The following is a 25,152-nucleotide window of genomic DNA, read 5'->3' on the forward strand; positions in this document are numbered from 1 at the left end:
TGAGTGAGCACCAGATCGTGCCTATAAAACAGCATAACACACGAGCTGACGTCATGTCAGGTCTTCAGTGCCTCAAGAACATTATCGCTGTAGTGGATCACGTAAGAGAGTCGTGATCCCGTCCTTCGTCAACGATTCGACCAGCTCTAGAGTTACGTCTTCAGACGCGAGGATTTTAAAGATACAGGAAGACGCGAACACTGCAAATATCTCGAACCGGAACACGTACGCCATACTTGTTTATATGATGGTAGCGTAGATACTTGAGGTCTACGGGCGAGCCCTCCAATAGCCCCAGCTGGGAAAGGGAGCAAGACGGCAGCTCGGTTAGAGACGAGCTGCTAGGGTAAATGACCCCCGAACCCATCGTAACGGAAGAGTTAGAGAGGTGTTCTCTTTCACTTCACATGTAAAGCTTTGTTTTTTACCGTCGCCTGGCATCTGTTGACGTCCGCCAGTTAACTTTTCACATTTCAGTATTCTTCTCTTAATCACTCGATCAGGTTTAACCATACGAGGCGGGGGTGGTGCTTGGATGATCTTTTAACACTGCACGATGACCACGAACACCAGGCAAGATGCCACTGTTTTTAAAAATAGGAATTTCTTCACATAGCCAAAACTTCTTTCAAGTCAAAATTGGCAACAAAAAAGCAATTTTGTTTTTTAATGGTTTTGCCGATTATGCAAGAGCCAATTGAAAAAATCCGAAACCACTGTGCCAATTTCTTGGTATATGTTTACGGTTGATGGTGATAGCGTTTGAAAATTTTGAAAAACAAAGTTACGTCAGGCAGGTCGTGGAGCAGGGTGTCGGGGGCCCTCGCGGGGGTTCTGTGGTGTGGTGGCGACCTTTGGTATGTCCAACATTGAGGTATCACTGTTTCATGGGTTAGTTGGGTCGTTCATCTTTAGGCTGTGTGTTTTAGCGCCCTGAACACGTGATTCTTGTTGCTTCTTAAGTATTTCGCTCCATATTTAACAGTTGGTATATCTGGCGTCCACTCTTTTGTCTTATCTGGCCACAGTTATGCTTGAGGCTTTTGGTTTGAACTTTCATGGAAGTCAGGTTTCCTGCTCTGCACTGGCTGAATGATCTTCAGTTTCCACGACTTGGAATGATGTTTCGAGTCTACGGTAAGTATCCTCCAACTTTTTTTGACAAGTGTTATTATATTGTGTTTGATTACAGGATTTAGTTTTGCAGCTTACTGACAACATGAATACAGCCTTAAGTACATAACAGCAGCTTACAAAATGTGGCGCTGTATTGTTCATAAGGATCTCGTTTACCATCACTACCACCGTTTCTACTGTCATCTAAGATATAAATGTGGATCGTGTTCAGTGACAGCTTTGATCATATTGCTACAAAATACTTAAGTCGTAATATATATATCATCACCAGTCTGAGGGCTGAGCCATTTTACCGCAATGGTTTTACCAACTGATACCTTGAGGATTTCTTGGATCATATAAGGAAGTGTCGTGCTCGTATGTAAGAAGGTTTGGCTGAGAAAATTCAAGGCCACTCGTGTCAAGGTACCAGTCGTGAGTGCCACACACGGTACCACAGGCTGTACTTAATGATTCAAGGAGACGTCAAGTAACTGTTGAAGGAAGTAGTGTTACATTGGGTATAAAAGTAACTGTTGAAGGAAGTAGTGTTACATTGGGTATAAAAGTAACTGTTGAAGGAAGTAGTGTTACATTGGGCATAAAAGTAACTGTTGAAGGAAGTAGTGTTACATTGGGTATAAAAGTAACTGTTGAAGGAAGTAGTGTTACATTGGGTATAAAAGTAACTGTTGAAGGAAGTAGTGTTACATTGGGTATAAAAGAGATTTAAGATAATCGACAGGAGGAGGATGTGATGGACTTCATATAAGGAAAGCTACCCTGGATTACACGTTGAAGAAGCAACACTGCTACAGGAGGGAAGAGCCGTATTAAGTAAATGCTTTACCGGAAAATAAAGTGCCATATTGGATAACATATGTGTCATTCCAGCAAAACCATTTAGTGAATATATGAAATGAAAACAAGTGCTTTTCTGTTTATTATGACTATACTACTAGATAATGTAACAACGAACCACTGGTGATAACTCAGCTCGAGCAAAACCAGGAAAGTGTTGCCACGTTGAATAATTCAAGAGCCACAATGAGTTACAGGAAACTTGATAACATGAGAAACTGCCCCAGTGAGTGACAGAAAAACCTGACCACATAATAACAGTCTGGAGTGCCTTACTGTTAACCAGTGTTACTAAGTGTGACGAAACAAAGAAAAAGTTGTAGTGGGTATGAAAAGTAAAGTGCTAAGGTACATGTGGACGTGCTGCGTGTGTAGCTACAGAAAGTGGATAATAAAAGTGTAAGCACCACACAGAAAAAAGTGTCATGGTGGAAAATGTATGAAATCTTATTACTGGATAATGTCAAACGAGTAAGTGCTGTTATAACGAACATGACGGAAAACAACCGAGTGTTTTGCTGGATCCTGCAGTGTAAATTTGGTAGATATACTTGGCCTGGTGGATAATACAGTGAGTGTATTATACAACAATACGTTGGATGCTGTTGTCTGGATCTGGGATACAGTGTAGATCTACGATATAAGTGCCATTGTGGATACTACAGTGTAGATCTACGATATAAGTGCCACTGTGGATACTACAGTGTAGATCTGGGATATGTGCCACTGTGGATACTACAGTGTAGATCTACGATATAAGTGCCACTGTGGATACTACAGTGTAGATCTACGATATAAGTGCCACTGTGGATACTACAGTGTAGATCTACGATATAAGTGCCACTGTGGATACTACAGTGTAGATCTGGGATATGTGCCACTGTGGATACTACAGTGTAGATCTACGACATAAGTGCCACCGTGGAAACTACAGTGTAAATCTACGATACAAGTGCCATTGTGGATACTACAGTGTAGATCAGCGACATAAGTGTCATGGTGGATACTACTGCGTACACTTATGATACAAGTGCCACTGTGGATAATGCAGTGTAAATCAAATGTTAAAAGTGCCATTGTGGATAGTGCAGTGTAGACTAACGATATTAGTGCCACGGTGGATACTACACTGTACATTTACGATATAAGTGCCACCGTGGATAATTCGGTGATCGACTTTATAATTGCCATTGTGGATACTGCAGTTAAGTGAACGACATAAGTGCATGATGGATACTACAGTGTCGATCTACGATATGTAGATCTGGGTGTGATATACATGTTATTAACACTGAGTGACCGACTAGACTGCAAACAGTGACATACGATAATAAGCAGTTGTAATGCATAATACAGAACTGAAGACTTATTGCACTGGATAATCTAAGTGCCCAACCGAAAAAAGTTATCGTACTGTATGTGATACAGTTACCTTAAGTGCGAACAATAGGAAGATATAAGTGGTTTCCGGATAGTAAAATACTGTACAGAATAACTATATACTTTCATGCATTAGACATGGGTCAAACCAGACCCAAATTTGCAACATTTGGTCGCATTTGGCATACGGAACCTCGTGCCTAACAAACAACTCATTCTGAGTTAAAGACACATCTCTAAATACCTTTTTACGGCATCCAAGTCCAACTGACGACAGTACTGTTGTAACTCCACTTTAATAATCATACCGTGTAGTAAACAACACTTACGGTCATCAATTAACTCATTATAATGGTAACTGCTGTGTAATGATGATGCACCTGTTAATCATGGGAAGGTGACAGAGTTCCACAAACCTGTAAGAGTTAGGTTTGTGGACGCTTCATTGTTTACCAGCTGATAACATCACTGACCTATGCAACTAACTCACTAGTGTCGGGGGTTTTCGAATCGTTGTAGTGCGCTCTCATGATGGAACACTTACGAAACGTGTCAACGAAAATAAAGATTTTTTTTTTTTTTTTTTTTTTTTACATTATTTTCTGACATGGGGAGTTTGACAAGTTAAACGGAAGGGCGGGGCGGGGCGGGGCGGGGATCCCAGCCCACTCGAAAACGGGATGATCACCTGTGTACAGTGGTTTTTGTTCATGTGTTGCGGGGAGGGAACTTTACACACGCGTTACCCCGTCCCTTAGCATTGCACATATGTATGTACCATGCCTTTACCTGTACACACACACACACCAATGTAAGGCAGAAGAGTGCAATACTGGACAGTAATGAGTCTTGTACTTGTTCAAGTTGCTCACAGGATAAAATAACTCTTAAGAGGTGCTTCATTGGTATAATTTATGAAGCACTGTTGCCAAAAGATACGAAAGCAGTCCTACAGGAAGACCACTTGTGTTCAGTACTGTCAGAGGCAACATGGGGGAGTTGAAGGTGGCCCCGGGGAAGCACCTACTAGGGCACTGGCCCAGCCAGGCTGTGAGGGCTACGTGGGCTGCGCGGTCCAACAGTTTGGTCGACCAACGAATCGACCCAAGTAACCTGGGCCCAGCCTGGGCTGTGGGGGTACAAGACCCCCCCCCCCACCTCATCTCTGTCCAATGTCATTCTGTCTCTTTTGTTACAACACTCATGCTCCCCGTCTACTGTTATCCTGTCTCTGTCACAACACTCATGCTCCCCGTCTACTGTTATCCTGTCTCTGTCACAACACTCATGCTCCCCGTCTACTGTTATCCTGTCTCTGTCACAACACTCATGCTCCCCGTCTACTGTTATCCTGTCTCTGTCACAACACTCATGCTCCCCGTCTACAGTTACCGTCATTAGTTGCTCCAGTCTGCTTGTTAACTAAACTCTCGTCATTTAGTCCAGTTACCAAACCTATTTTTTCCCCACTGTTACCACACCTGCATTCCAGCTTATCATATCCATCACATTTTTCCTTCTATCATCACATTGTGCAATTCCTTCTATCATCACATTGTGCAATTCCTTCTATCATCACATTGTGCAATTCCTTCTATCATCACACTGTGCAATTCCTTCTATCATCACACTGTGCAATTCCTTCTATCATCACATTGTGCAATTCCTTCTATCATCACATTGTGCAATTCCTTCTATCATCACATTGTGCAATTCCTTCTATCATCACACTGTGCAATTCCTTCTATCATCACATTGTGCAATTCCTTCTATCATCACATTGTGCAATTCCTTCTATCATCACATTGTGCAATTCCTTCTATCATCACATTGTGCAATTCCTTCTATCATCACACTGTGCAATTCCTTCTATCATCACATTGTGCAATTCTCCAGTAGCCACACCTATCCTTCCTGCCCGCTGATATATGAATTTTTTTCTCCAATCCGCTGTCTACTACATCCTTGCACTCCACAGGAATCTCATTCATTATGTCAGTCCATTATTTCTTCATGATAAACGATTTATCTTTCATTACTTTTCTCTTGTCCTTCACATCACTAGTATTCTGTTATTAATTATTCAATTATCTTTTGACTCCCGTGGTGTAACGGTTAGCGTTTCTGTCCGTGACGCATTCAAGGGCCGCTCAGGGTCGAGCACATAGGTTCGAATCCTGGATGTGGCAGTCGGTCCACACTCAGCCCACGCTGTTTGTTCACCCCTAGGGTACCTAGCTGGTTATATATATATATATATATATATATATATATATATATATATATATATATAGAGAGAGAGAGAGAGAGAGAGAGAGAGAGAGAGAGAGAGAGAGAGAGAGAAAATGAGAAAGCCTCGAGTAGGGCTTCAGTTGTCGTGCCGTCTCAGCTAACCATATAGAAAATCTAGTTTATCATACTACTGTGTATACGAAGCATCCAAACATTGGGTCTATTACTTAACAATCTTCACGAGTCTTGTGCTCCTCCACGGCCCGTCGTCCCGCCCCTCTTGCTTACTACACAACGAACTCTCCTCCCCTCCTCCTCCCTGGCCATTCCCTGTATGTAAAGAAGGTTCACACGTATTGTTGCGGGACCCGCCAGGTGGTCAACGTCTGTATGGGTTATACCCAGGGCTTGGTCCTACGTATGACATTAACTGGTAAGAGTTAGTGTCGTGTACAGGTGCTGCTCAAACTGGTGTGGATATGTGGAACGTAGAAGCCAGCTCCACTTGCATCCGTACCCAATAAACTGAAGTTAATTTCATTTAGTAAAAAAAAAGTTAGTAAAACTAAAGATATATGTGTGAGGTATATCGTCAAGAGTTTATATCGTGTTTTTATAAGCTTTATGACAGATTCACAGTGGAACGGTTTCTCGTTATTTTTAAAAGCATGTGTTAACGTTGGGGTTTTTAATTAAGAATTGTAGAGTTTTAATCTTCACTAGGAAGTAATGCCTCCGCTGAACTTATGAAAGCGACGTTTTAATGTATTTTTAGTTAAGGTATGATTGTTTGTCAGTATTAATTTCATATTCTTTCTGTTATTCATTTCACTCAGGGCATATGTGGTATATATTTTTCTGGTAACATTTTAAACTATATGCGTTGAAGAGAAACTCTTAATGTTCATGTTAATTGCATATAATCCCTTCCTTGTAGGTTCTGATGCTGATATATGTCATTACCGAAACGTTAACCAGAGGGTCATGAAGGCCCTGGTAATTCTATATATATATATATATATATATATATATATATATATATATATATATATATATATATATATATTCCTGTTTTTCATAAGTATAAGCTATTTCCCGCGTGAGCGAGGTAGCGTTAAGAGGAGATCCCCGAGCCTGATGAAGAATCCCTTGACTGGCTCTCTCTTTTGTTCTTTCTTTTGGAAAGTAATAAATAAGGAAAGAATTTCCACTCTCCCGCTCCCACCTTCCCCTTCGACGACAGGCAGGAGATACGTGGGAGGTGTACTTGCACAGATAAACTCTAATGCTCAAACTCGTGGTCAGATTTGTTTTTTTCTCAGCCACTTTTCGTGGCTTTAAATTCTCGGTCAGATTTTTTTTTCTTTTATATCTTTCTCGGTACTACTGATGGTAGTCATGTAAATAGGTGAAGAGATGCGCGTGTCTTTGTGAGGGGTACAACAGTACACCTTTGTATTACAGACTGAGTGACTGTTCAGTGTTCAGAGCAAGTCTGTTTGTGGGAACAGCCGTGGCCTGGAGGTGTACACATCTCTTACTGCAGAGTTTTTTTTAGTACCGACCATGTCTCTTAATAACAGTGACATTCATTAATAGTTAATTATTACGAAGCATTAAAGTCAAGTTGGTACGTTGGTTTTGTTTAGCGACAATCGTAAGAAATTATGTCCCTGCGTTTGACATTATCTTCCGGCTTCTTATTGAAGAGTGGTGTGTGTGATTGGGCGGGGGAGGGGAGTAGATGTATTTCATCCAAAGTAAGATAACAATACGTCTGAGAGAAAACTTAACAAATATCATAACACCATGACAGGAATGTACAGAATCATGGGATTAGATCTTGTATGTAATGTTATGGTTGACGTACATGGCCAGCGTGAGAGTGGCAGAGGGGAAGCGAGAGGTGAGCATGTGGTAGAGATGCGCGTAAGAGTGGGAGGGAGGGAGGCAGCGTCATCAGTGTAGCGGCCTGGCCAGGGTTCCGTTACATGGCGCCACCGTCACCCCCACACCGCCACCACACTTTCCCACCACCGGCACCACCAGCCACGGATAAACCACACACACACACACACACACACACACACACACACACACACACACGTACAAACACATATACACCGGTCACCGCAACGTAGAGGTTAGTGTAAGTGAGCAAGAGTCACCATGGGGCCGCCCGATGTTGCCCCCATATGGGTTCGAATCATGGGGGTGGTAGTCAGCCTATACTCAATCCAGGTGATCATCCTCCCCTCAGGGCTGGTCGATAAATGGGTAACTGGTTCAAGCCGGGGTGAGGGTGTGTGCTCGTATAGATACATACATATATACATACATACATAGGGGTAGGGGCATTATGCAAATACACAAGGTAAGAGACGGGACAACACGAGTGTTAAACTCTTCTCGTAACACAGAAACAGCACTGACCACCAGCACCATCTCCTCCTAGCAGCATCAACAATAACCTAACCAGTGGCCGCGAACGTAGTTGTCGCATCAATTACTTCCGCGACCTACGTGCAGTACCGCTAATGCTTTATACTCGGTCTCCTCTGTATAGTGAAAACATACGGTAACTAGCGTGAGGTAAGGAATACATGGAGGACGGGAGAGTCATGGTGCGATGTTTGCTGGTGGGAAAGGGAAATTTGGGCAAAATGTAGGTCATGAGGCATGAAGGGGAAGGGGAGGGGAGGGGGGGGGGGTAATAAATATCCCTAGAATGCGGTGTGTGGAAATATTTACTGGTGGGGGCGGGATGACACGTACAGTTGCCTGCCGGAATCACAGGATGACATGCGAGGCAAAGTGTTAGATAAACAGCTAGGATGAGCCTATGGTAGTCTGATACATTGCCTACAGTCACTAGTAACATTATGGACCGTTCAGTGAAGAAGTTTGTGAAGGGTCTGACAGTAAGGGTTCCCGTGTGTAACGGTTAGCGTTCCTGACCGTGACGCATTCATGGACCGCCCAGGGTTGAGCGCATAAGTTCGAATCCTGGTTGCGGTAGTCGGTCCACAGTCAACCCAGCTGTTCATCCACCCTTACGGGTTGGTTGAGATATGTAGGGGAAATTAGATGGCCTTGATTAGAGCCTCATTTGCCCGCATGGGCAAATGAGGCTTAAATTAGCTTAAAAAAGTTAACAGACAGCAGTCGCTCAGGGTATTGACTTGAGAGAGTTAGTGTGCCTGAAGCCATGGTGCACCCTCCGTGTTGCGATTTGTGGTCTTACATTATCTCAGAACTGTGCTACCAGGCTAGTCTTATTATAAACTCCGTACATGCAGCACGCACCCGTCCTATTCATAGTCTACTTTTCTTCAACCAAGTTCTCTTCTCCTCACTTTCTTTAAGCCTTCATATATTTAGATATACAGTAAACACGAGATTCAAACAATCTCAAGGTATTAGTTTCTGTCATTTTTGGACGCTGATTATTATCTCTGGTTTCCCGCCTGTCTCTGCTGCCAACGAGAACGAGCAGTAAGCAGTAGCCTCGCCCACTATCTTTTCCTCTCTAACAGACTTGATTTTCCCCCTTTTTCTCTTCACGAACATCCATGGTCTTATAACCCTTTCTGGTTCAACACCATGTGACTAACACTCTCGTAATATATTATTCTTCTATGAGACCCAACTGCCACTTGATCTCACTAACCCCTTCCAAATCTTCGACTATACACTAAAGTCACGATTCCGTATCAAAGGAACGGGAACAGCACGCCCGTTGCACGTCTCGATGTGACCTTGAATCTCCAAACTTTGACTTCAAGCTTAGAATTTGCCTCCCAAATAACGATATTTATTTTTTTTCTCGCCAACTGTCGTCCTAACATTTAACACTCAAACCAACATTTAACATCTAATACTCAGACTAAGATCCTGTGCATGGAATTCAACGTACACCACAGGGAGTGCTTGAACTCTAGAAGCAGCCCACACAGATGGATGAGGGATGAAGCTCTCGTATGCCACCCGACCCATATTCAAGACCGTCACGACCGCTTTTCTCACACACACACACACACGATCTATTTTTCACCAATATTTCTTTTCGCTGAAGCTGCACAATCTCGATGTATTCATCACCAGATCACACTCCTGTGAATGTATCTTTAACAACTGCCGCTCTTCCTTCAACTGTCCCTTCTCAACGTTAACATATGCTAGTATGAGTTGGTCTACGTGCACCGGGAACTACTGTGGGGGAGGAGGAGTTGTGATGAGGTAACCTTGTTAAGTGGCCATAACGTATCCAGGGTCCACGAGGAAAATGCATCTCTGATACGCAGAGCCGCAGTCATCAACATGCACGATACACTGTGTCATGGAGAGGAATTCTGATACTAATATAATGCTTATATGTACATGAAGGAACGACCGCGGAAAACTGACATATGAAAAGCTTTGGTTGTGGACTGTTTTCATGGTGACACCTGCAGTCCAGGTATGATGATACCTGTGTATATCTGCGGGACCTTGTCACATTAGGGCCAAGTTAGGAAAAAAAAAAAGAAGCAAAGTATTCATAGAATATTTACAGAATACTCGGTGTTAAGCCTATTAAAAGAATTTACTTCGAGTAGAAGTTTCGCTGTTTTGTCTGCCCAGTAAGTCTACATAGTTATGACAAGTACTGTTTTTTGATACATATGTAACATTCTCTGACGTGTGGTTTCGTGACGGATCGACCGGACAAATAAATGTATACTCTTCTTATATATATATATATATATATATATATATATATATATATATATATATATAAACGCATAATTTTTCCCATGACAAAGGGGTCGATTTCATGGTAACCTTTCTTCCTGCAGTGTTGGTGTGTATGGAAGCGATCATCCCGGCGGGAAAGAGGTGGAGTGTGAAGTGTGGTTGATTAACAAGTTGGAGTGAGGACGTGTTGCCTACTGATGTAGGCAAGAAGCAACAATGGCTCCCTTACGGCGTGTGAAGCTGACTGAACTGAACGCCCACCTGGTGTGTGTGTTGTGTTCTGGGTACTTCGTAGACGCCACCACCATTATCGAGTGCCTACATACGTTTTGCAAGACGTGTATCGTCAGATATCTCCAGACTTCGTCCTTCTGTCCCATCTGTGATGTGCAGGTAAGCATAACATAAAAAAATGTTTTCATTTACATTTGAACGCAACAAACGAACTTTTAATAGAATATACATGTGTTACATGATAGTAACCAGTTGTAAATATAAACCACTTATAAGTGTTTTTTATCCCCTCTTTAACAGGTTCATAAAACTAAACCCCTCTTGTCGCTACGTGAGGATCGAACATTACAGGATGTTGTTTTCAAGCTGGTTCCTGGTCTGTTTCATTCTGAAATGAATAGAAGACTTTGCTTTTACAAAGAACACCCAGAAGCTGGTGAGTCTGACCATATGGGCAGCAAAGAAAAACTGAGAAGGCTGATTAGAAATTGTAAAAAAAAAAATTAATTAAATTGCATGCATATAATGAAGTTAATTTTAAAGTTGTACGAAACTGCACCCATGACAGATCAAGACGTAATTTAATTAGAGTTGTTCGTTAATTTGTTACAGAGGAACTTCTATAATGGTTATTATCTACGCTATGATTATTCCTTCCATCATCATAGTTTAGTTTCTATATTTTTTTTACTTATAGTCAACTTTCCCGAAAGTATTGAAAGCCTGCTACTGTAAACCTGTTTCAAAGCGATGTTCTTCACTCTCTTTGCTCCAGGAGGAGACAAGACAGAGCAAAGCCTGAGGGAACGTCGTCACTTCTTCCACGTAGATGACCAGATCTCTCTGTCTCTCGAGTACCTTCCCGCTCTACCATCTATCAGCCATTCCCATCTTCACTCGGTTATGAAGCCTCTCAAGGTCAATAACGGTCAGCAAGAGAAGCAGAAGGCGAAGGTTGAGGAGGATAAGGACGCAGTGACGGGGGTGAAGGAGAAGAAGAATGATGCTGAGGAGCAAGAAGTGAACGGCGTTAAGGTACTTGAACTTTTTTATTTTCGGTTTTAGAGAAATTACTTCAGCAAATAATGTACATGTTCGTGTACATTTGCTCATGTTTATGTAGTACTTTAACCGATACTGAGAGTTTAAGTCAAACGCTGAGTCCTCAGTACGGTATTCATTTCTTCAGTACGACGCTATATATATGTAATACTTGTGTTACATAACGTTACTGGCATCACCATTACTCACTATTACTGTCGACCCTTATCATCACAATAAGTAGTTTCCAATCCCCCTTTTTTCTTCTATGCTTGTTAATTGTTATATGTACACTAATATGCTTGTTTGGCTCATCGAGTTAAGGTATGTGTGTGATACTGATGTACAAAGCCCTCGACTCAAAACTGATCACTGTTATTTTACTGTAAATTACGAGGAAGCAGGTAAACCAGTAGCATATATGACATGAGATATGGTTGATAAAGGAACCCACAAAGACAATGCCGTTAACTTACAGTTTCAGGATCTTGTCCTTATTATCTTGTACTCTTCCGATGTCTCTGGTGAGTCTGCAAGAAAAATGAACACTGTCAGTGATGCTGAGTAAACTTTCCCTCCCTGGATAACCTCATCAGTCATTAGCATAATTGATATTTCAAGAGAAGCACAGAGCCTCAGATGAATGTATCTCACCTTTCACGAAAATTGTTTATAGTTTACTAAACACTAATATATGGCATTGTGAAGCCAAGATCTATTAACTAATTGCCAAAGTGATAGTGGGACAGTAGTCACTTGTGTGCATGGAGTGACAAAACATATAAGCAATGGTCGAGTGTGCTCAGTGGTGTTAGTGTGTTTCTCATCATATGTTTTTACATTTACTTGTTTCATGATGTTGGTCTTCGATAATGAGTGTTACGAGAGTTTTATGTTCTGTCGTATGATTGTAGTGGGCTGACCTGCCAATTTGGTTGCTGTGATGTAGGTAGTTAGGTGGGATCTGATGTTAGCTTGTATTATGATATTAGGGTCGTTTGGTCTCTTTGACAGTTTGTGTTTAGGGTAATTCCTGTCATTACAGTATCGTAAATGTCGTACGGTAGTTACGAGTTTATGGTTTCTCGACTGGAATTTTGGTGATGCGTATTGTGATAAAATCAGGTGACGTTCAGAAACGTTACTGGTTTTATGGTCAGTTTATGGTCATCAGTCATTGATGTAATCAAGGTGATGTTGGTCTTTACTTACTGATGTTGTGGTCTGTCAGATTTTTTTTTCTTCTTGTCCATTAATTTTTGTGAAGTAAACATTAGTGCTTTTCTTCTTCTTCATCAGATGGTACACAAACGGTACCTGAGATGTCCAGCAGCAGTGCAGGTGTCACATTTGGAGAAATTTATCCGACTGAAATACAGTTTGGCGCCCCAGACACACAGAGTAAGTTTTCTTGTTTTCTTGTTTTTTTTTTGTTTTTCAATCTGGATGTAATGCACGTTGTAGCCTGTTGCGTGTTGCCTCCTTTTAATTGTGGTATTGGTCCCACAGGTTGATATTATGCATGGTGGTGACTGTTTGATGGGCGAACTCACACTTCTTGACGTGGTATACATGTACAAATGGACAGAAGACGCTCCTCTTCGCTTGACGTACACAGTTACTGCCATTCCCCAGTCACGCAAGAGACTCAGGCTTAATGGCACCCGGGCCCCTGCTCCAGTAGACCCAGAAGCTCCATCCCCAAAGATTCCAAGGACTCAGGTTTCTCCTCTTCACCAGACGCCCCTTCCTCCTGTGTCACCCCACCCAGCAAAAGGCCAGGATGTTTCGGTTGATGATAATAACGTTACGGCTGCGGAGACGGGTGTTGATTGTAGTGATCATACTGAAGTAAAGGAAGAAGTACCTGACCAGGTTAAGGTAACTAGCAGCACTACTGATGTCATTAATAAAATCGTAAGTACCACAAGTGTGATGCAAACGGCAGCTTTGCTGTTTTCACAGAATCACTCCATCCTTTCCACATCAGGTCATGGTAGTACCAGCAGCAGCATAAAACATTTATCGAACCCTGCTTCCACCAGAGGTCGACCTGCTCTCACAACAACTACATCAGCTACGGCTACACCCAGGGTAGCCCTGGCACGCATGCCTTCTCCACCAGTGAACGTAAACTCGAGCATTTCTGTATGTATGTCAGTGTCTGAACCTGCTACAACCTCATATACCACAACAACCTCATCAGTCGCAATGATTAATGTCACAACGACCACCACTAATTCAAACTTTGGAACAACATCAAGTGCAAGGATTCAGATGCCACAGTCTGCTGCACTGAATGGGGTAGTAGAAGGTGCAGTGAAGCCAGTTCGCAGTGCAGTTCCACATGCAAACAAGATACCACAACCTATCATCCCCACGCGCCCACGTTTGGGTCGGCCTCCAAATTCATCCCGTATAGCTGCAGCAACCATGAAAGTACCATCCCCAAGGCTAGGAGATGTACGGAATCCCCGTCCACCAATGTCAGTAAACAAGAAAATGTCTCCAGCAGCAGCTGCTGCCAGCCGGGGGAACCAAATTGTGTCTGCTAGTCTCAACGTCACGAGTCGCCTAAGTAGCATAAGTGGACAACCTGTGAATGTTGGCGCCTCCAAGGTTTCATTGAAGAGATCAAATGATGCACTCAAAGGCAATGGTCAGACACCTGATCAATCAGATGATCAGGTGAAGAAACTTTTGGTCTCTCCTTCCTCTCTTCCTTCAAACACATCATTACCAACAGAAAACTCTCAGGCTATTCATTACAATCTAGACTTGCAGCCAACTTCGGAGAGTACACCCAGTGTAAACACTGGGACGCGATTGAACCAAGGACTTGAAATGCCTGTTCAGGGTGACTCTGTGCCTAATCAGAAAAGTGACAAGCAGGCCTTGCAACGACCAGCTGAGAGTCAGTCAGCTCAGCGGCATCAAGGTACTTCAACCAATCAACGTCCTTCTAGCACACAACCCTTTCAAAGATCGGGTTCTCAAGCCTGTCAGCGAGCTAATGGCCAGGCAAATCAAAAACCTACAAGCGCCCACGTTAATCAGCGCTCTTCTGGTCCTCAGGCTAGTCAACGGCCGTCCGCCACCCAGGTTGGTCAACGACTCTCTGGCACCCAGGTTGTTCAGCGTCTTCCAAGTGCCCAAGCCTGTCATAGAGCACCAGTAACTCAAGCCAGTCAAAGGCTCTCTGGCATTCAGCCCAACCAGCGGCCTAGCAGCCATGTTAGCCAACAGCATTCTGGTGCCCATGCTAACCAAGGACAACCAAGTCCACAAATAACTCAGCAGTCTTCAGGGACCCAATCTATTCAACAACCCTCTGGTATTCAGTCTTGTCAGACCCCCACAGGAGTTCCTGCAGTGCAGAAACCTGCCGTTCCTGTTGCGCAACGCCTCACAAACATTTCTAGTACAACACGACCACCGAACGCCTCTGTTAACCAGCACCTACCTATAAGTTCCACATCCCAGCGCTCTACTACACTTGCTACCCCGCGTCCTCCTGGCAGTCCAGCACCCCACCGACAACCTAACAGTCCAGCTCCCCAGTTGCAACCAAGCAGTCCAGCACCCCACCATCAGCCAAATAGCCCAGCACCCCATAAACAACCAAGCAGCCCAGCACCCCAGCGACAACCAAGCAATTCAGCACCTCACCGACAACCAAGCAGTCCAGCACCTCACCGACAACCAAGCAGTCCAGCACCTCACCGACAGAGTGTTAGTACAACTTCGCGTCCACAAAGTTCATTAACAACTACTCCCGTTACTAAATCATCCACTTCACCAGGATCAGCATCACCCAGGTCTACATCGTCCTCACCAACCACGCCAACAGTTTCAGTTACACCCAGTAACAGAGAAACGTTACCTGTAGTGTGTAGCACTTCAGCAAATTCCAATAGCGTTGCTGGATTCAGTCCGCCCGGTACTGCTCTGAATGGAAAGTCGGCAAGTTCAAAGTCTGGTGTAACTTACACTCAAGCTCGTGCTAGTCATGCACCCAGCAACCAAGGTGCTAAAACCTCATCTACAAAGAATCAGTCCTCAACAGCAGTAAAGGCTCCACCTAAGTCACCTGGTCGGGGGCGTGGTAGCACCGAGTCGTCTTCTATTCTAAAAGTTCTTGCCAATCGGGATTTACAGCAGCGTATTCTTGCTCAGGCATCCTCTACAAGTAACACCACAACAGTTCTCACGAACCCTGCCTCAACCCAAGTTAGTGCACAAGATGGATTTACTAGTACAGCCCAGAGCAATTCAGTTTATCCAGGTTCAATGGGTGGTGGACCGGTCCCACCAGCATTAGCAGCAGTGGCTTATATGGCGGCATGTGGCGATGCTACTCTTGCCGATGCTGCCATGAGGAACCTCCTTACTATCACCCAGACAGCTGCTCGCATCCGGGAAATGAATCTGGCTACAATAGTTCAGGCGGCTGAGTCGATACCTCGTACCTCTGATCCCGCCCCAATTGACCTTTCACCTACTTCGAAGGCCGCTCCACAATCCCCACTCGCCAATGGGCGCGCTCAGACTTCCACAGCTACAGTAACTAAGACCACAGTTTCTCATGCTTGTAAATCCCCTTCGTCTAAAACTCCACGTTCAGCTAACCCATCAAGTGCACCAACGATATCGCCTCCTACACCTGAAGTCACAATAACTAAGCTCCCTAATACACTCGCCTCTTCCTCTTCCTCAAGCCAAAATTCCTCTGCAGGGACAGGGAAGAATACGACCGGATCCATCAAACTTGGTTCTACTAATACCAATACGGTGTCTATCACCAAACGACCAGCATCAAACAATCGCATTGCTGTGGCCAAATCTCCCGCGAATGCTTCTGTCCGACAGATTCCTAATCCGTCCTTTCTGAGGCATCAGTCGGAGGCAAGAAATAACGTCTCTAAATCATCGTCTGTCTCATCGGCCTCGTCAACCAATTCTTCCCGTGCCAACACGACCATTTCCAAAACTCATTCCTCAACCAAGCATTCATCCGCCAGTGGAAGGGCCACGGGGAACTCTCCGCTTAAGGAGACTGGACCATTGCCCGAGACATCGTCCATCCTGAAGATTGAGCACCTCACCAGATCATTACCTGCACCTGCCGCAGCTGCTTCCCACGCCCTTAGGTTCATCAATGACAGATAGGGACGGCCTGAACTAGAAAAAAAATATTATGAGGAATGAATCCCCCAGAAAATATAAAAAAAAAATAAAAAAAATATGTGACGTGATGGCAGTGAGATGCATATGATTGTGTAGCACCTTTAAGTAGATGAAACAAACGTCTGTAATATTCATGGAAGAAAAAAAATAGATGAAATATGTTTAGATTTACGAGTGCCGCAACCTAGTGCCTTGTTCTTGAGTGGTCTATCATTCTCAGCAAGTCAGAACAGACTATACACTCCTTGCAAAACGATACTTAAAACTTCCTTGTAGGATATTGACAATCATATAATTCAGTAATCATAAGGCTGTTTCATTTATTTACTGAACCGACGCACTAAGTCACTTACCGTGAGATTCATACTGTAAGTTAATGTAAGGAATAAGTGAATCTTTTGCAAGTGTACATATGTTGGTGATAGTGATTACGAATATTCAGTTATGTTGGAAGAGTGTGCTTATTCATGTCATAATCTGCAAAGGGTTCCAAATCTTTAAAGGTATGTCAGTAAAGTGTTCACAAAATAGATATACCATTGGTGCTCTCTGCATGTTGCTGAGAAAACTATGTTCATCAACCATCGAATATCTCTGTATTCTTGACTGTGATTATAAGTTTTATTTATCAAATTACATGAAAAGTGTCAGGATGATTTTTTTTTTCTATACTGGAGACAAAAAAAATCTCCCAAAACTGAACTGGTTTGAGATCATCAGTTCATCTTCCTTGGCAACACTTTTTCAGTTATGTCCTTCCTACTGAACATATCTTGTGAATATGTGGGTTTTTACGGACTACTCCGGCATATCTTGTTATTGGCCTTGGTAAAATTACCCATTCTGATCATTATCAGGTGACATTTACGTGTAGTGAAACAACGTCAAAATAAGTTTACTGTTTGCTGATGAATGTAAATTAGAACTTTGTTACTAACAGTAGAACGTAATCTTTTTTCCAACCGTTGAGAGAGATGTGTATGTGCTGTCTTGTTATTTTTGTAAAAATTTCATGTAATTATTAGACGTTTCAATCTTTGGTGAGTATAGGATAGTCATTACTTAGAATACCTGGTTCAGTTAAGAAAGTTTTATATATAAAATGTATATATGTATTTATGTATATATTTGCAGATGTGTAAATGCATTTAGAAGGGTTTTGATATAAGGCTGGTGAATGTCAAACGCCTTGTAGTTGTTGTAAACCAAATATTGTACATAGTGGGAGAGATGTAGATAATTTTCAAATACACGGAATTACACCTTTTACATATTTTTACTAACCAAGAGAAAACAAATGTGAAACAGACTTTATTCACTTTGCTTTTAGGTTAAAGAAAAATAGTAGTAAGTGGTGTGATGGGGAAGTTGAACTGGTAAAAAAAATCTAAAATAGAAGTGTTTGTGAGTAACCTGCAGGGAGGGCGTGCGCGTTGCTGGGAAGTGTTTATGAGAAAGCGGCTGCGGTTCAAGAGGACGGAGCAGAGGCTGATAAAGAAGGCAATTAAGAGAAGGCGTGAGATAGTATCAGCAAACTTCAGGGAAAATGAGAAAATGTCATGGAAAGAGCGAGTAATATTAGGAAAACGAGAACAGATGGGGAGCAATAGTGAGGGGAAACAAGACTGGTTATTCAAGATTGTAGGTGTATGTAAGGCTCAAAATGCGGTGCCTAAAGATTGGAAGGATGTCTCTATAGTGTCATAACAAAGGCCAAGGGGTAAAACTGACCACTCGAATTACGAAGATGTAAGTCGACTGTCGAATATATCTGGTAAGATGTACGGGAGAGTGGTCACTCAGGGTGTGGTGGTATACACAGAACATGAAATTGGAGAGGAATAATGTGGCTTAAGGAATGATTACGAACCTGTGAACCAGTGGTTCGCTCTGAATAAGCGTGAAGCGCCTATAAAAAGTTAGGGGCCTGTATATGGCATCTGTGGATCCAAAGAAATAAATGGTTGTCGGAGGAAACCTAAGAACCATTGAGTTTTTAGCAGGTCAGTAAGGCGTGTGCGCAAGCAGGAAGGAAGAGGCTTCAAGTGAAGGTGAGCTTGCGTCAAGGGTGTTTGACGTCACCATAGTTGTTTAATATGATGATGAGTGAAGATGTGAGGTGAAGGCCTTGGGAGGGAGAGAGGGGCCGAGTATTCAGTATCCTGGGGTGGGTTGAGGGAGCTTGGAAGATAAAGGTTAGCTGCAGTTTGCGGATGACACGTATATGGTGGCAGACTCGAGTAAGAAACTGCTGAACGTCAGAGTTCGGGACTATGTGATTGGAGGAAGATGAGATTTATGGTAATGAAAGTAAGGGTGTGAGGCTTTGCAAGGTGAGGCACCGACAAGTTAATTTGATTATAAGTCTAAATAGAGACATCCTGGAGGATGACGATGATGAGAAGGGGTATTTGATATACCTGGGAGTTCGAAAAGGCAGCTGATAGAACTGTGGGGAGTTGAGATGAAGCATTGGCTGGTTGAGTAGGCAAATGTCTTAGGTGCACTGAGAAGTGTAAAGAGAGAGAGAGGTCACTCCGTCTGTGAAAGTTGTATGAGTGCGAGTTGCGGTTACTAATACAAAAGAACAGGAGAGAGTAGATGTACTGGAAATGAAAAGTTTCTCGACAACATGTGCAGTTAGAAGGCGTCATCATGTAATGACAGGGTAGGGGAGAGGTGTGGTAGTTAGCAGATTAAGAATGAGAGGAACGGACAGTGTGTGATGAAATGCTTTACCCACATGGAGAGGATGAGTGAGGAGGGACCAACTAAAATGACAATAGTGGAGGAAGCAAGGAGGAGGGTGCTACCAAGAAGATGCAATGACGCTATCTCGCTAATGCGGGAAATGGCGAATATTATATATATATATATGTGTGTGTGTGTGTGTGTGTGTGTGTATTTATACATAAAAATATGAGGTTAAAAGACATGTCTCTTTAAGTATAGAACTCTTCCTGTATTTCAGTATTGTATGTACTAGTCGCAGTCTAATCACAAAGGACCTACGTACGTGCATGGTATTTCCAAGCTTCATAGAGGACTGTATCTTACATCTTTTCCGATTGGAAAATTGGAGGTAAGGTGCAGCGGCGCCTATTCTTGCCTGTAAGTATACAGGGGATGGAGGCTATGACGCTACTTAACCGGCGTCTGATGTTCCTTGTATTGGTGTGTGTCCTGCGGCCAGGATATCCCTCCATCCTTATTCCAGTAATTCCACAACTTAATTCTGGTTTAGCAACCTTCTCGAAACAAATACCCAATACAATATACTGGTATATCAACATCATGTATTTTATCATCAATTTCTTGTCCATCTAAGGTTACGGAGATTGCAAATATCTATCTAGAGATCGATCATCAACGAATCGAAATTCAATGCTACAAGCGACGTGAGCGAATAGTTCTGGGAATGAAGAGGGTGCACGTTGGCCGTCGCAAAATGATAGGTTCCCGAAAGGCGGCCGCGCACTCGCTTGATCTTTCTACTTCACGAGGTGTTGGTGCACCGTCGTGGTCTGGCGAGGATGCCACACACACCCCTGACCAATGTGCTGGTCCACCTTCTTGGAATTTTAATGACGTACATGTGATGTAAACATTAACACTGAGGGCGCGATCCTGGTCACTCGACTGTTGCTTGAACAAGTTACTGCTAAAATGTGTGCTAACCCCTTCAGCACAACATGACATGACCCTTACGTGTCAGGTCAAAGGTCACGCCAACATCCGATTTGTGATGTCTTAGTCAAGGGTTGTAATCTGCTTATCCGAAGTACCGTCATGTACAAGGGTCAAAGTGTCACGCATCATTAGGTGTATTTCGTAACGTCGTGCTCAAAGCTTTTGGAAAGTGCTCGAATGATGTCATTTTGAGTAAACTTAAGCAAATGACCAAAGACTGAGATACAGAAGAAACCAGTGTTATGGAGGACTCAACAACAAAGAAAGGAAAGAAGAGGACGGGGCTAACGAGTTTAACGAGGATTTCACTAAAGATACAAAACATTTCAAGTCCCAGGAGATACAAAGGGGAGGAACTTGCTAAACATTTTCCAGTGCTTAAACCACATTTTGAATTTGCAGTCCAAGTCCAAAGGTGTAAGAGGTATTGTAAAGCTTGCAGATTCAGAATGGATTCAATGACTTAACACTAGGAGTTTGAGAAAGCGGAAAAGATCAATGGGTAATGAAGGGCCAAGGAAAGAAATGACACAGTGTGGAGAAAATAAAGATGGAACAGAGACTGGACGGTGTTTGAAATGACTCAGTGATGAGGAAGTGGTTTAGCAGAATGAGTTAGAAAGAGTTAAGATGCTTTGCAGAAGCTCTACAAGTATATGGTGTGGGAGGAAAAATATTCTTAAAACCTTATGCAAGGCACCTCTATTAGCCTTATCATATGCTTTTTCCAGATGCATAAATGCCACATACAAATCCATCTTCTCTAAGCATTTCTCATACATATACACATTCTTTAATAGGAACATCTGATATATACATACCCTACCACTTCTGATGCTAAGTACATACTTTCATCCTCTCAATCAATACCATTCTATGCAACTTATTAGGGACACTCAACAAACTTATACCTCAGTAGTTTGAACACTCACCTTAATCCCCCATGTCTTTAAACAATGACACTATACATGCATTCCGTCAATCCTCAGGCACCTTACCATGATCCATACATACACTGAAAATCCTTACCAATCAATCAAATACACAGTCATCCCCTTTCTTAATAAATTCAATTGCAATATCATCCACTCAAACCGCCTTCCCATATTTCATCTTACGTAATGGTTTCACCACTACTCTTTTCACCATGACTCACTTCGCATACCACTCAGGCCCAAACATCTTACATCTGCCACCCTTTCATCAAACACATCCACCAGTCCATCAAAATAATAATTCCATCTCCTCGTCACTTTCTCACTACCTGTTACCACTTCCCCTTTTGCCCCCTTCACCAATGTTCCTATTTGTACCTTTGTTTTTCGGACATTATAAACCTCCTTTCCATACTGCTTTTTATTCTCCCCAAAGTTTTTACTGATACTCGCTCTCTCCAACTCTCATTTGCCCTCTTTTTCAACCCCTGTACCCTCCTTTGATCTCTTATACATCTAATCATTTGCACTCCTTCCTTGTAAGTACCCGCCAAACATGCCTCTCTTTTCTCTTTACCTAGCAACTTTACTTCTTCATTCCGCCATTCACTGCCCTTTCTAATCTGCCCACCTCCTACGTTTCGCATGTCACGTGCATCTCTCGCACATGCCAGCAAAGCTTCCCAAATGTTTCCCATTCCTCATCAACTTCCCTTGCTTCATTTACGCTCAACTTCTGCTATTCTCCACTCAATTTCTCAAGGTACTTCTTCACACTAATCTCTTTTCCAAGCTCACTCTCATCACTCTCTTCTCACCGACATTGTTTCCTCATTTCCGAAAACCATTAAATATCTTTACCCTATCCTCCACAAGATAGTGATGAGACATTCCACCAGCTGCCCCTCTCAGCACATTTACATCCGGAAGTCTCTTTTACACGCCTATCAATTAATATGTATCCAATAATGCCAGCTGACCATTTCTCTTACTCCCACACGTATTTTTGTATGTCCCTCCTTTTAAACCAGGTATCCCTATTCAACAGTCCTTTTTCATCGCACAACTCCTCAAGCTGTTTACCATTTCCATCCATAATACTGAATACCCCATGCCCCCTAGTTATACCCTCAACTACCACATTACTTATCTTCGTATTAAAATCTCCCATCACTAATACCTGGTCTCTTACATCGAACATCAAAAGTGCTGACACTCAGCTACTTCCAAAACACTTGCCCTCATAATCTTTCTTCTCATGGCCAGGTGCATAAGAACTAATAATCACTCGTCTCGCTATCTATTTTCAGTTTTACCCACACCATCTAGAATTTACCTTTCTAGACTCTTTCACAGGCACTCACAACTGCTTCAGGAGTAGTGCTACCTCTTCCTTAGCTCTAGTCCTCTCACCAACCCCTGCCTTTACTCTTGAGACATTTACTTCCAGGCCATTCTTCTCCTTTACCCTTGAGCTTTGTTTCACTCAGAGCCAGAACATCCACGCGGTTTCTTTCCTCAAACTACTACGGATCTCTTCTCTCTTCTCGTCTTGGTTACATCCACACAAATTTAGATATCCAGGCCTGAGCCTTCGAGGATGATGACCAATCCCTGCTTGGCTCCTCCTTCTGTTCCCTAAATTGAAATATAAGATGAGGATGGGGGTGAGTTCCAGTCCCCCTGCTCCAGCCCCCTTTGGTCGCATTCTACGACACGTAGGGAATAGGGAGGTACAATTCTTTCTCCCCTACCCTGGTGATTATATATATATATATATATATATATATATATATATATATATATATATATATATATATATATATATATGTGTGTGTGTGTGTGTGTGTGTGTGTGTGTGTGTTGTAGACTGTAATGTCTGGAGGCGTGTAAGTAGAGACAGCTACAAATATACACCGGACTAATGTTACGTTTTATGAAAGATTCAGTTGACAACGTCAAACGCTCATTCCACGATAAAATGTCCCTCACTGTTATTCATTTTTATGGTCAGTAATTATTCATCACAAGGGAAAGTAATCAGACCATTTACCATAAGCTCTGGGTTTCAATTTTTTTTTCTGTTTTTTTTTCAGAACTTACCAGACCATTGTCTGTAAGAGTAACTTTAAATTGTATGATGATCCATGACCTTTAAATTGCCTGCCACAGGAGCAGTAACAGGGCGGCAGCCCCCACCACTGATGTCTCTTATATTGTGTGTGTGTCGCTTGTACATTGTAAAACACGGACGAGATGTCATTTTAAAGGAGAGATCATCATCCAGTACTAAATACTTGAGGGTACACAAAGCTTCCGTACCTTCACAATAGCATGAAATGCTTCACAAAACATTTTTTTTTTGCGTCTTCGTGCCCCTTTTTGTGGCGCGTCCGCAATTACCTATAATTGTGCTATACATCCTGGAGGTCTACATCCATTGTTTTTCCTGTTTTGATAATATCACCAATTTATAACAGAGACATACATGTGACAAATGTGTGACGCGAAACTGTACAGTATTCAAGACTGTATATATGTTCGCCTCTTCGTGTACGAGGAGAATATTTGATCTTCGGTATAACAGTAGTTGGCATCTGGTGCGACATCCTGCCAGCTGTATGATGGTGTTCGGGCAATACCGGTATGCTGGCATCCGGTACCACAACCGAGACTACACTATTTGTGTTGGTGTACAGGGACTGAAGGTTGTGTTCCATGTATTGCTGGTTGTAGACACGGTTCTGGCGGTGCCTTATACGATGGTCATTTTTACGGTACTTACGTTCGTCCATAAAAAGTCAAGGTGGTGGTGTAGCGGATGACGAAGTACTGCACGGTGTACAGTACTGCTGCTGCTTTACTCAGTTATGCTGAAAATGGTACTGGTGACGAGGGTACACGGTACTAAGCGCGACAGGCGGCCCACAACCAACCCAGCTGCTCATACTTCCCTCCGAGCTGGTCGATGAATGGGTATCTGAGATGCTGGGATATATATATATATATATATATATATATATATATATATATATATATATATATATATATATATATATTGCCCTTCCCCTACTTAATCGCAATTTTCCGCGTTAGGGAGGTTGCGCCAGAAACAGGCGAAGAAATGTCGCATTCGCTTACATCGATTCTCTAGCTTGTGTTATGCACTGACACCACAGCTCCGTATGGTTTACCCCAGCTGCTTCACTTGCCCTGGTTCAGTCGACTGACAGAACGTCAGTATCATATGGGGGGATAAGCAAGGAGATGCACGTGGGATGTCCTTAGCGCCAGCCCACAAAATCCCGAGACACAAACACCATCAAAATCTTCCTGATGTTCGCGCAGTATGTCAGGCAGGGATTCAGAGGAAATGATCAATACTTACCGAAAACCAAGAACATACAAGTGACAACTACAGAACCTCGACCATCTCGTATCTACTGCTGCACTGGCAACATTATCACGAGGTCCTGGAGATTCCTCCAACCATTTGATGCACAACTTGGGGAACCTAGCACGCCGCGCCTCTCCTACTGCTGCACGACCATACCCAGGTAAGAATGTTCTATACGATTCTAGCGTCTCGTTCCTGCACCAGTGGCACAGGACTCCTTGTTTTGTCACCTGATCCTCACCTGCTGTAGCTGTACTAGAGACACATCACCTCCAATAAAGCATACTCTTACTAAATGTGTTGTCTGTACCCTTCTCTCTGTCCTCGTAATTACAAATGATG

At 42.8% G+C, this 25,152-nt stretch overlaps 2 protein-coding genes across 6 annotated transcripts in view; one reads left to right on the forward strand and one right to left on the reverse strand.

Moving 5' to 3' along the window:
* Window positions 1–18,057, forward strand: part of LOC139758764 (uncharacterized) — a 32,204-nt gene extending 14,147 nt beyond the window's left edge. Inside the window, exons 1-6 of one of the 2 annotated variants that reach the window (XM_071680540.1) lie at window positions 982–1,137; window positions 10,428–10,719; window positions 10,861–10,996; window positions 11,336–11,595; window positions 12,901–13,002; window positions 13,111–18,057. In XM_071680540.1, coding sequence (XP_071536641.1) covers window positions 10,543–10,719; window positions 10,861–10,996; window positions 11,336–11,595; window positions 12,901–13,002; window positions 13,111–16,770 — 4,335 coding nt within the window. In that variant the 5' untranslated portion in view covers window positions 982–1,137; window positions 10,428–10,542 and the 3' untranslated portion in view covers window positions 16,771–18,057. Of the gene's footprint in view, window positions 1–981; window positions 1,138–10,427; window positions 10,720–10,860; window positions 10,997–11,335; window positions 11,596–12,900; window positions 13,003–13,110 lie in introns of those variants that run through there. The other variant, XM_071680539.1, reaches the window with a different exon arrangement.
* The window catches only part of LOC139758762 (RING finger protein 17-like), a 272,806-nt gene that overhangs the window by 168,451 nt on the left and 79,203 nt on the right, over window positions 1–25,152 (reverse strand). For all 4 annotated transcript variants that reach the window (XM_071680535.1, XM_071680537.1, XM_071680536.1 and 1 more), the window contains exon 3: window positions 12,078–12,131. The gene's annotated coding sequence lies outside the window, so the exon portion shown is untranslated. The remainder of the gene's footprint in view (window positions 1–12,077; window positions 12,132–25,152) is intronic.

This window comes from Panulirus ornatus, chromosome 31 (genome assembly GCF_036320965.1).
Source record: "Panulirus ornatus isolate Po-2019 chromosome 31, ASM3632096v1, whole genome shotgun sequence".
NCBI lineage: Eukaryota > Metazoa > Arthropoda > Malacostraca > Decapoda > Palinuridae > Panulirus > Panulirus ornatus.